Below are 12280 nucleotides of genomic sequence, written 5' to 3' on the forward strand. Positions count from 1 at the left end.
ACAACTGAACAAAATAATCATACTGTATTATAGATAAAAAGATATACTAAAAGATTCCATGTATCAAAATTATTGACCAAAACATCATTGATTACGTTAGTTAAAAGTTACCACAAAATGTATTAGAAGAGTATAAAGGTTGGACAACCAAGACTGCATTTAGCATTGATGCTACTTTTCTTTTTAAGAAATCGAAAAATAGAATTTTTGTTTCCATTATTTTCTTACATTTTTGACAATAGAAACATGTTTGGTAGTCATAACTTTTTCTCTCTTTTTTTTCAACAATAGAACTAAGAAAATATATTTAGTAAACGAAGGAAGAAATACTCAAGAATATGCTCGGCCTTGGCGAAGCTGACAACCATTGCATAGAGATGGTGAAGGAAGTTGCAAACTAGGGCAGGAGAAGCAGCGAAGGATGTGGATGATGAAGGCCTCGGTGGTGGTGTCGAAGAGGAGTTACATTGAGGATAAGGAGGCTGACAATGGCAGATCAGAGTGTGAGAAGTAAGGAGGTTGGTGGTGAGGACATGCACGGCGTTAAAGAGGATGACATTGAAGGAGTAGAAGATAGAGTAGTGATGGAATGAGTGGTCATCGGGATATCCGAAGAAGTTGGTAAGGAAAACAGATAGATAGGGACTTCCGATTAGGGGGTGGTGGTGTTGGGATGCATATGAGAAAGCTTAAAAAGTCACTTTTTTTAAAAAAAAATGGGAGTAAAAGTTTTTTATTTTTATTTTTTAAATAATAAAAACTACTTTAAAGAAGAAAAATAGAAACATAATAACTATTTTTTTTTGCATCGGATTCTATGCTTCTAGTTAAAAAAAAGAAATAGAAAAGGCAGTACTAAAACTTTTCTTTGGTTGAATGTCCCATGGGATGGCGTTTCTATTAACCTCCTTATTTGTCAAATAAGCTTAAATAAGCTTATTATTATTAAATTTTAATAATAAAATATCAATCTAATCTAGATGAAAAAATAAGAGATGAATCCAATCTAATCTAGATAAAAAAATAAGAGATGAATCCATAACAATACGACTAAGAGATTTGGGTTGACTTGGGTTTGAGCCGAGTTTACCTGATCCCGCCCAATTCCAGCCCTTGCAACTCCAAAAGAGAGACCGATGGTTGCCCTAAGCTGCCCCAAAATGCCCTGATCTCTCTCATTCTCTCGTCTTTCCTTTCCCTCCGGTTCTCTTATGGGATCACTCCGTTCCACGCTTCGCCTACTCCCTCTATTACTCTCTTGTTAGGGTTTTCCTCTCCCGTCTCGTTTCCTTTAGGATTCGATACGCTCAAACCCCAACCCTACTCCTTTTTGCTCGCCCGTCTCCACATTTTCTCGGACTACTACACGCACACCGGTAGATACTAGTGTGCGAAACTATCAGCTTCTGTCGTGAAGAGATTAAGGAAATGGAGCAGCGATTAGCGAATACTTGGCGGATGACCGTCAACGAGAAGAAGTTCATAGAGACTGCTCTCCTTTCCGATCTCAGAGTCGACGGCCGCCGGCCTTTTGATTACCGTAAACTCACCATCAAGTTCGGCAGGCACGTATTGTTTTTCCCCTTTTTGTTTGATATTTCCTTCTAGGGCATTTTGTGCATCTTCTTCTCTTTATCCTTATATTATCGTTATTGTTGTTGTTATTACTATCGTTATTGTTGTTGTTGTTGGGATTTCACATTGCTAGGGTCGCAGTTCAGTAATTGAGTGCTTTTCAAGCCATTTATGCGATTGAGTGTAGATCCGTATTATCTTCACCGGATGATACTCGGTCTTGATTGATTTTGATATGTCTGGATGCATCTTGCGTGGGGAAGAAGACTGATTTAGTTTTGGATATTCTTATGGACATTCTTGAATAAAATGTGGAAAGCAAAGTAAATATTTGAGAACTGTGGAATGCTATGGTTGTGATGAATTTGCTCTATCTGCAGAGAGGATGGCTCATCAGAGGTGCAGCTTGGTGAGACCCATGTCATGGGCTATGTGACTTCTCAACTGGTGCAACCTTATCGAGATAGGCCAAATGAAGGAACACTTGCCATATTTACTGAATTTTCTCCCATGGCTGATCCTTCATTCGAGGCAGGGCGTCCAGGGGAATCTGCAGTAGAACTAGGGCGTGTTATAGATCGTGGTCTGAGGTGGGTTTTTTATTCATATTTTGTTATGTCCGATATTGCGTTACCATCAAGCATTTCCATGTATTGAAATTCTTTGAACTAATAGGCATGCCACCAGGGCATGAAAATTCTTGATGTCATTTACCATGCTGCTTAGGATCAGCCTAGGCGCATCTAAAAGAAAAAAATTAAATCGCATCACAGGGAAAGCAGAGCCGTGGATATGGAATCCTTATGTGTTGTTGCAGGGAAATCTGTATGGGCCATCCGTGTGGACCTTCACATTCTGGATAATGGAGGGTATGCCAGAGTATTTTAGTGAAAGGTCATTATTTTCTTTTTTAAACTGATATATGCTGGACAATGCTTAATGTTCTGTTTCAAATGATTCAGCAATCTCATTGATGCTGCTAATATTGCTGCTTTGGCTGCTCTCTTGACATTTCAAAGGCCTGAATGTACACTAGGAGGAGAAAATGGTCAGGAAGTTATTGTTCATGATCCTGAGGTTGGTCGTCACTTCCATTTTTTTGTCCAACTAACTGTTGGTAAATGCATTAAATGAGATGAGTTTATAACCTGCTCACTTATCACTATGTAGAATTGGTCAATACTAGTATATCATCAACAAAAGGCTCTTCATACATCCATGCATATTATTTGTTACCACACACTCATGTTATTTAATGGTTGATCATCAAATCATATATTAGTTTTCGTATTTTGGTAATTTTTTTCCCCTCTTTCCATCTTATTCTCATGTTATGTACAGGTTAGGGAACCACTCCCTTTGATAGTCCATCATCTCCCCGTGGCAGTAACTTTTGCAATCTTTGATGAAGGTAACATCATGGTATGTTGACATTGTCTTTAATGTTTTTTAGCCATCACCACTAAGTTATTTGCCTGCATAGTTAATTCAGTTTCTTCTGTTTTTGTTTTCCCTGCTGGTTGATCTGAAATGTAATTTTTTGTAGGTGATAGATCCAACTTACAAGGAAGAGGCTGTTATGGGAGGAAGGATGACTGCTACATTGAACTCAAATGGCGATGTTTGTGCTGTTCAAAAGGCTGGAGGAGAGGGTGTCATGTCAAGTGTAATCATGCAGTGTTTGCGGATAGCCTCTGTTAAAGCTGCTGACATCACAAGCAAAATTAAGGATGCAGTGAGTCTGATAGCATCAATTTTGCAGTGCCAACTCATCTATCTATCTATCTATCTATCTATCTATCTATATATATATATATTTGTGCATGTGTGCATATGTGTAGTTTTTCTGTGTGTGTGTCTATCTGTCCTGACTGTCCATCTATCTATCTATCTATTGCGTATATGTTTGCACGTGCACATGTCTATTGTACTCAATTGTATGAGTTCTTTCCATATCATTGAAATAAAAGTAATAGTGTTTAGCAGTATAGGATATGTTTAACAAAGAGGAAAAAGAATAGTAGTAAAGGATACACAGGTCCAGAGCTATTAGTTTCCTGATTTTTGGCCAATCATTTATTGTGAGACTTTTTCCTTTAACTCTTCAAAGTGAATTCTCAAGGAAAATAACGCAAGAGTCTTGTTTTCTTTGACCCATATATGTTTCTTTCCACATGATTGCATATTATTACTCTGATTTCTTATTCAAACAAATAAACATTATCACTCATAAACACTCTCTAGCAGTCATCTTTTTGTAACTTGTATTTAGAGCTAAGCCTATATGTAATTTACATATCTGGCTTGTTAAAAAAGCAAATTAGAACATATTGCTTTGCTTTTGAATATTCAGAAAATAAAATTCACTTAAAAGATCTTATTTAGTATGCATGCGAGCGTTATGATATCTGGATATCATGGTTATAGATAACCCATGTAGGCATACCTGGTATAGTTAGAGCCATCAAGCTTCCAATATTACTGCTTAGAAGATTTCCTTTAAAAACAAAACTTGTCAGCCTGATAACCATACCTCTCTTTGCCATTGTTAAATTGTTGAATGGCACTGATAATGTTGACTTCACATGACTCATTTAGTGACCTCAATCAGGCGACACAATCAGATGAATGCAATGATTACCAAAAGATGTGCATGTAAATTGGATCAACATATGCCACATTTGTTAAGGAAACTCTCTATCTGTTTGTTTCTAATGCATGGCGAGGAAGTTGAGACCAAATGGAACATCAATCAAAAATACAAGCTGCAGGAAAAACATGAATTGGTTTGATTTATAATCCTGATCAGGAAGATATTTTGAGCAAGGTAAATGTACTGCTGATCTGAAGAGCTAAACTACTTATAATTATGTAAACATCCCACAAGATTGCACAATATAATCCAGAAATGGACTAAAGAGACATAGCATGAAATTAAAAAACATGCTGTCTGAAAAAAAATTTGGCAGGCAGGAGGATGTTGGTAGACCAAATTAGTTGTTCCCAAGGTCTGCTGAACCGACCGGTACCGGTCGGTTCAGCCCGTACCGGACCGGTGCCGGTTCCGACCCAAACTGGGTCGGAATCGATTGGTTCTGTACCTGGACCGGTGCGAACCGGCCCGGTTCAAGCCGGTACCGGTGCGAACCGGCCCGGTTCGCACCGGTCCAAGCCACACTTTCCCCGCGCGGGGGTGCGCGGGGAAGAGCGCCCGCGCGCGGGGAAGAGCGCCCACGCGGCTGGAGCCCGCGTGGGCCTCTTAATGCCACAGAGTGGCATTTAAAGCCACTATGTGGCATTTGTTTTTTTTTTTTTGAAAAACGTGCGCGGACGCGCGAGCGGAGAACGCGCGCCCGCGCGCGATTCCCCGCGTAGGAACCACGCCTGCGCGCAATTCCCCGCAGGGAAACGCGCCCGAGCGCGGTTCCCCACGCGGGGCACCGTGCATTTGACGCGTCCGCGCGCGTCCGCGGACGCTTTTTTTTTTAATTGGGAAACGCGGACGCGTTTTGTTTTTTTTTTTTTTAATTCCGCGCGCGGTGGAACCGGTACCGAACCGGAACCGTACCGGTGCCGGTGCTCACCGGTACGCTGGTACAATCGGTTCTGCGAACCTTGGTTGTTCCTTTCTCTTTTCTCTCTTCTTATTATTGGAAAAATGGAAAGAGATAGAGAGATAAGTATTACTTTTTTTAAGTGATTGTAAATAAACTGTAACTTTCTAAATGGCATCAAAATGTTCTATTCTTTAAAATTTTTGAAATACATGAAAAACGCCCTCACATCTATGGCCTCTTTTAAGCTCGTATCACTAAGTGTCCATTGTGTATGGTTATGTCATGCAACTGATGATAGAGTCTGTGCATGATTGTGGAGGATAACAGCCTACATTCAATGAAAGGTAATTGTGGTATGCGGAATAGAATTGTAGTTGATTTATTTATGAAGATGGGGATTCATCAAATTTGATGGTCTAAACGAAACTCAAAGAAATCATTATAATTTCCTTAGCTCTATCTTTGATGCAAATATATGCACATTCTCAGCATCCTCTTTTAGAAATTGAGGCCTTGTCAGTTCGTCTTTAACTACTGATTGTAAACTAAGTTTACATGCTAGTTATGGTCTATGTTACCAGGACCCTTCAATTGGGCCTAAAGTACCTACATCCGACATTTGAACATGGACATTGCTATGACACTTGGAAATGACTCCTTAGGGAAAAGTTCATAGATATTGATGGGATTCAACACTTAGGCCCTGTTTGGGGGAGCTTTTGGAGGGCCAAAAAGCACTTTCTGGCCCTTCAAAAGTACTTTTAGATTAAAAAAATGGTGTTTGGTAAAATTTTCGGAAAGCTGTTTCAGCTTTTGCGGGAAGCTGAAAACAGTTTTTGGGAAGAAGCTCCAATTTGGAGCTTTCCGAAAATGCTGTTTTCAGTTTTGTTGGAAAGCTATTTTTTGGACCAAAATACCCCTATTTAAATCTCACTTTTTTTCCAAAACCCTCATCCCGCCTCTTCCTCTCTCAACCATCCTCTCACTCTCTATCTTCTTCTTCCTCTCAATGCCGCCACCTCTGTTCCTTCTTCCTCTTCTTCTTTTTTTTGTTTTGGGAGCTCATGGCTGCCCACGGTGGCAGCCACCATGCTGGCCACCACCCATGGCCAGTGACCCCTTTATATTTCAATGAAATAAAATAATAAATAAATAAATAACTAAATAAAATAAATAAAAAAAATAATGCGTGAGTAGCAAATAATCTGATCTAAATAAATAAATAAATAAATAAATAAATAAAAATATTAGTATTATTTAACCAATTCTATTACCTAGCTAGAAAATTTGTTAGAGAGATAAATGATCATTAGAAGGATGAAAAATTAATTTACACTAATAATTATAATATTTTATATATTTATTATTGTATTATACTATAAATATAATATTATATTACATTATATCATAATACATTGATATGTTATGTTAAATAATTTAATATTATATTAAATTATTATTCTATAATACATAATGTTATAGTACTATATTATAATAATATTATATTACATTACATTAATATTATATTATATCATATATTTATTTATTAATCCATATTATATTTTATTATGCTCTGTTGTATAATACTGGTAATGTCCTTTATGGTCATTTTGTCACACAAAAGTACTTTCTCAGTTTGTTTACAAAACACATGTTAAAGTGCCATAACACTTTAGAAATGTAGTTACCAAACAGCAAACAGTTTTTTATGAACGCTCTGTTTCAGACAGCTCTACTTCCAAAAGCTCTACTAGTAACAGCTCCCCCAAACAGGGCCTTAGACATCCACCTGCATCCAACACATGAACCTGAGTCCATGTAACATAGGTTAATGGTTGTGAAAGTGTTAGGATGGTGTCATGCTCGAGTAGGAGGCCATATATTTTGCTCATATTTGTTCACTTGGAAATTGTATGGATTGCATTAAGTTGCATGAATCCATTAATTTTGGTTGGTTTGGTTTGGTTTAGTTATTTCAGTAATCATATTTTCTACCTTCTCATCCCCAGAAAACTGGTCCTTTTTTTTTTCTTTCAATACTCTAGTCATTCTAGTTCAGTTTGACCTGAGTCTGATAACCAGCAAAGAAATCGAACAACCTGATTTAGATTTGATCCAAATATAAATTACATAATGGGATTGGGTTTATTTCAAGTTTTCTTTGATTTGGTTCAGATTGTAATCCATTTGTGGCTGGTATCCTGGTGCATGGACCTATCTATGGATTCCATCCTTTCTGTAGCCCTTGATCTCCGACTTCCATCTAAACATTGGATAATTACACTTTATCAGTGACTCAGATGTTTTAGCTTCATGTATACATGATAAAAAATAGCAGGAAAGTAGATAAGCAAGCTTAAACACATGTACAGTGGCCACATTGGCTAAGTTATTGCAGAATATGTTGGCATGCTTCTGAAGGAATGCACATCCTGGTCAATGTTAATGGTGAAAATTCACAAAGATACACTGAATTTTTCATTTTCTTGTATATAGAGTATTGTTGATAGCTTTGCAGAAGTTGTTTGGGGGATTTCCCTTAATATTTCAGACAAACCAAAAACATAGTTAATCACTGGAAACATCATAACCCGCTTTGGAGTAAGACTTTACAGAATAACACTGTCGTAATGAATTACTAGTGGATGCAAACAAACTATTAGTCACTTGTGTCTAGATTTAACGTGTTTTCTTGTGTTTCTAAATAAATTACTTCGAACTTGTTCAGGTAGATGCATACAACACTGAAAGAGCATTGCGAAAAGTAAAGCGTCATCCACCATCAGTTGCACTTGAAGTCAGTGTACCAGACGTTATAATGAAGGAGAACCAAGTTGATGAGTTAAGTAGACATAGAGCGCAGAATTTAAAAGATGAGCCAGAGAGAAGCTGTAGTAATGATGGTACTAGCATTGGAGTGGAAATTAGTACTTCTAGAGGGAAAAATAATGCATTCATTGGTGGCCCTTCAAGCTGGTAACTTGCTGAATAGCTGCACATCATTTGTGTTGCATAGTATTTTTACTTTTACAAAATTTGATTTTAAACAGTAACTTAGTTATCCAGGGCGAATTATTTTTTGACATAATTGTTATCTCTTTATACCTGCAGGGATCCGTACTCAAAGGGTATTTCATCATGTTTTATTAGAAGTTCTCAAGATTTACCTGGTAATCACTTCAATTATTTTAGGCACCCGCTCAACTTTTTCATTCGAGAAAAACTAATATGTGCAATCATGTTAAAGTAAGTTTTGCTACTAACTAGGTACTAATGTCCAGATCTGATGTCTAATTTAGATTTCTGAACTTAAAATATTGCATTTAATTTGGAAGAGAAGTTCTAGTTTATACTCTTTGGTTGGATATGGAATAAAACTTGATTTGGTTCTTGGTTATTGTTCAAATCAGATTTAATCAGTCCTATCTTTTGCCATAGATTTTTGGATATCTTAGTATCCCAGAATTGATTCATAAATGTTATTAGTTGTTTTTTATTATCAAATTAAGCAGTTCTGCCTAATTGAAGTTCTTAGTGGGTCTTAGTTTAGAAGGCACTACCAGCTAGCCTTGCAGAGAACCCTTCCAGAGTTTAATGTCTCTTTGCATATGTTACGGGATGCAGACATTAGGGATTTAGTCAATTTAGTTCATACAATGGGCAATTTCATCAAAGTAATCCAAGGATCATTCCAAAATAGTATCGACAAGTTTTGACATTTATCACTGAAGTTTGTTTTAGTTTGAGCAATAAAAAAACTCTTTTGAGGATGCCTAAATTTTTTTCCTATTTCACATGTCTGAAATTTGTACTGCGCTGTTCTATTTTCATAATTTGTATTGAACAAGTATGTGTTGGATCTCAAACAACTACTTGGTATCCCAAGTCAACATTATTCATGTTATGGTGAGGGCTTTTGGAATCGAGCAAAATCAGAGTTTATATTCTTAATTATGGTAAGCTATGGGCTTTTTGCATTGTTAAACAGAAAATATTGGTGATCATTTGGAAAGGGAAATAAAGTAAGATTTCTTGGTTTAATATCTTTTTAGCTTTGTTTGAGTGAATACGTGGGTGACGTGTCAAATTCTTTTAGTGATGTACAACTCTGCAGAGCATGGAAAACCTATTCAAGATAAACATGTCCTTAAAGAATTAAACAGATATTGTATTGGTTTTAGTCTTTTGACTGTCTTCATCTCCCTACACATCAGCTAGAATAAGAGCTTTCATGGCAGTCTCAAGTTGCCTTGAACAAGGATTTGGCTTCAATTAATGGAGAGTTGACATCAAGTTTTGTGTCACTCATGTCACAGTCTAAACTTTTGAACTCATCTTGACTTGGAAATCATACACTATATAGGTGGAGATAAGCTGGTTGGTTAAGATATACATCAGTTCACATATTGGACCCGGACACTACAACTGAAAGCTAAGATTATTTCTGACCAACCCAAAGGTAATTCAATGGAATCTAATAGTTGCTCATGGAAGAAGGTTGCTTTTAAAGCTTTTTTGAAAGCCAATCAAATAAGTCCTTGGTGTCAGCAAATGCAGATAAAGCATTTTCATTCATGATGGGGGCTGAGGGGTGGCAGCGTAAATAGGGTTCCTCTTTTATTTGTCGTTCAATCTATATTTAAAGATGCACTTTTCATACTAAGTGATCAGATCATTATTGAAGTTCTGCAATAGTATCTAAGAGTTCACATTTTGGAAAATGCAGGGCCTTTATACTTGGCTAAGGAACAAGAGGAAGCAAAAATCAGTCAAAATTCAATTGAATCCGATCCCGAGGCAGCAAATACTTTGAGTTCTGGCCCTGTTGGAGCCTCGGTTGCGAGCCAGCAAGCTAACTCTCCAAAGAGTCTGAAAGATGCTGTGAAACCCAAAAATAGGAAGAAAAATAAAGCATCCTCGACTAGTGACATGAGCTAGATTTATCAAAAGTCGCCATGAAGCATAACACTGTCAGGTAGCTGCATTTACTTCTTACATTGTAATTCAGAATCTGTTGTTGATTCCTCTTTTCTTAAATTGAATAGCCTTTCAATTGCCTTTTTCTTTTTGTGGCAAAAACTTTAAAGCAAAAACTTTCAAAAGTTGTTACTAGTATACTTTTTGGATTTAATAACTTATTAATTGCAAGTTTCAAGATTGGACCTTTGGATTTATGCTGAACTTTGTAGAACCCCATCCTGTTACTTCCATTTGCTTGACGCGAACATATGCATTCAGTAACAATGGAGATGGGGTTTCCAAAATGAGATAAAATAATATGCTCATACTTTGACCTGCTTATATTCTTCTTCTAGTATGCATTGGTCCGGTATGTGGTGTTGTCAAAATCAGATGAATTTGGTGTTAGGCTTTGTTAGTTGGAGAGCATATATCACTTGATAGTATTGTTATAATTTTTGTTAGTTGGAATTCATTTCATTGTCCTCATCTTGATGTGAGCTCAAGTCTCCCTTCTAGGATGTTTTTATATACTGGAAAATTTGTTGTTTGATAGATATTGAGGGCCATTCTCCTCAAATGTTTTCTGACTCTCATCCTCTTCTATCTTTAGATTCTGTACTCGAAGTTCGTGTAGATCTAGATTCATGCTTTAATTTCCAGTGTGTGAGTTTTATATATTTAGTGTTTCGGCTGTGTCGATATGATTCAAAATTATTGTTTCTTTCCTGGGTAATAATTTAGCAGGATTTATACTACTCTGAGACACTACTGCTTACCTGGCATTGTGGTGATTATGCAAGTCAACATATTGGAAGCATCCCATCATTGAAAGTGCCTGCATTCTGAACTTATGGACTTGTACCCCTCTTGGTAGAGGTTTCCATCCCTAGCTTGCAGACACATTTCAGGGGTTTGGAACCTGAGCTTAGACTGCTTGGTGACCAAACAGCCCAATCAGCTCTGATGAATTATCAGCACTATGGTTGCAGACTCATTTGTAGGAGTGGGGCCAAAAATGAATTATCAGCACTATGGTTGCAGACACATTTGTAGGAATGGGGCCAAAAATGAGATGGCTCTCAGAACTATCCTTGACTGCTGTCTACAGGAAAATTTTTGGCATCATGACAGTTTTAATTTATCCTTAAAAGAAACTAAGTTTGAAATCAAAAATTTGTTGCTGAGTGCTAGATTTACTTGGTAACTTTGGATGAAATTGGGCTCCCAATGGCCTCTTCGATGCTGATTGTGTATATTTTAGGGCGCAGTCATGATTGGATCTTTAGAAGATTTTGAACATGCTCGGGCCAGAACTGTGCGATTGCATTCCTTAAAGAGTTTGTCAAAGAAACAGTTGCCATGAAAATTTAGCATGTACCTCTTCATATTTGTTTAATCAGAATGCTTAATATTAAAATGCCTGCTGTGATGAATTTAACTTCCTTTTCTCTTTCATGTAAAAGATGCAAGACAAAAAGTTCGGTGTACCCTCTTTGTGAGACTCTGAGACGGATGATAGTTGCATACTGGAGAAGCTTTATTTTACAGAAATTCAGAAATTATTGGGGCAGAGTGTAGTCAAGGTTAGGGTGTCAAAATTGTTGTTTTAACGTGTCAAAATTGCTGTTTTAACATTTTGCGATGATTACGAAAGTAATCATCGGATAACTGGATATCTAATTGACATGTGGTAGAGGTTTTGCTCACTTCAGTCAAGAGCCAAGCTCTGTGTTTTACTTGCTTGCAGATGTCGCCTATCAAGAGTTGCTTCTTTCTTACTCTTTCAAAATTTTCTTCATGTCAGTTAAAGCATATTTTCACGCTTTTTCAGTCATCATCCATGGGGTGCCTACTAATAAATTTCCATGTAACTCTTCATGAACGTAAACATTGCTCACTTATTGAAGACATGATGGTTTCTTTTTTCAATTTCCTCATTCTCCATTAGAATGTGTAGCATCAAATATGATGGATGACTGTAAATTTAGTCATAGGAACATGGAGGGATGGACATGCATGATATTTTTACTCGAGAGTGGCTCAGCAATGATGAAAAATGTCCCCAGCTTCTAAACATGCATGTAATTTTTATTTGAAACCTTTCATCTCTCATTTAGATGCTAACAAGTGCTCCTGCATGGCTTCACGTCAAGTAACATCTTAAGATGTTTCCATGCATGGTTGGA

The 12280-nt window shown here is 37.1% G+C and overlaps 1 protein-coding gene across 4 annotated transcripts; it reads left to right on the forward strand.

Moving 5' to 3' along the window:
• Positions 1-1153: 1153 nt before the first annotated feature.
• Positions 1154-11840, forward strand: LOC103697132 (exosome complex component RRP45A-like). Of its 4 annotated transcripts, none has more exons than XM_039122778.1 (10): positions 1154-1565; positions 1956-2165; positions 2349-2444; positions 2538-2652; positions 2917-2997; positions 3122-3310; positions 7861-8108; positions 8244-8302; positions 9859-10107; positions 11558-11840. In XM_039122778.1, exons 1-9 carry the CDS (start codon positions 1429-1431, stop codon positions 10068-10070), a joined length of 1347 nt encoding a protein of 448 aa, XP_038978706.1. In that variant the 5' UTR covers positions 1154-1428; the 3' UTR covers positions 10071-10107; positions 11558-11840. The 4 variants fall into 4 exon arrangements, with proteins under 4 accessions (XP_038978706.1, XP_038978704.1, XP_038978705.1 ...); XM_039122776.1 differs by having other exon boundaries at positions 10836-11805; XM_039122777.1 differs by having other exon boundaries at positions 11356-11805.
• The last annotated feature ends 440 nt before the right edge of the window (positions 11841-12280 follow it).

This window comes from Phoenix dactylifera, unplaced genomic scaffold (assembly GCF_009389715.1).
Source record: "Phoenix dactylifera cultivar Barhee BC4 unplaced genomic scaffold, palm_55x_up_171113_PBpolish2nd_filt_p 001753F, whole genome shotgun sequence".
NCBI lineage: Eukaryota > Viridiplantae > Streptophyta > Magnoliopsida > Arecales > Arecaceae > Phoenix > Phoenix dactylifera.

Excerpts from the sequence above, each read along its gene's own strand:
- LOC103697132 (XM_039122778.1), top strand. The coding sequence starts at position 1,429 with ATGGAGCAGCGATTAGCGAATACTTGGCGGATGACCGTCAACGAGAAG. Across the intron at positions 2,166-2,348 it reads GTTATAGATCGTGGTCTGAG|GGAAAGCAGAGCCGTGGATA; the intron begins GTGGGTTTTTTA and ends ATCGCATCACAG. Across the intron at positions 2,445-2,537 it reads CACATTCTGGATAATGGAGG|CAATCTCATTGATGCTGCTA; the intron begins GTATGCCAGAGT and ends CAAATGATTCAG.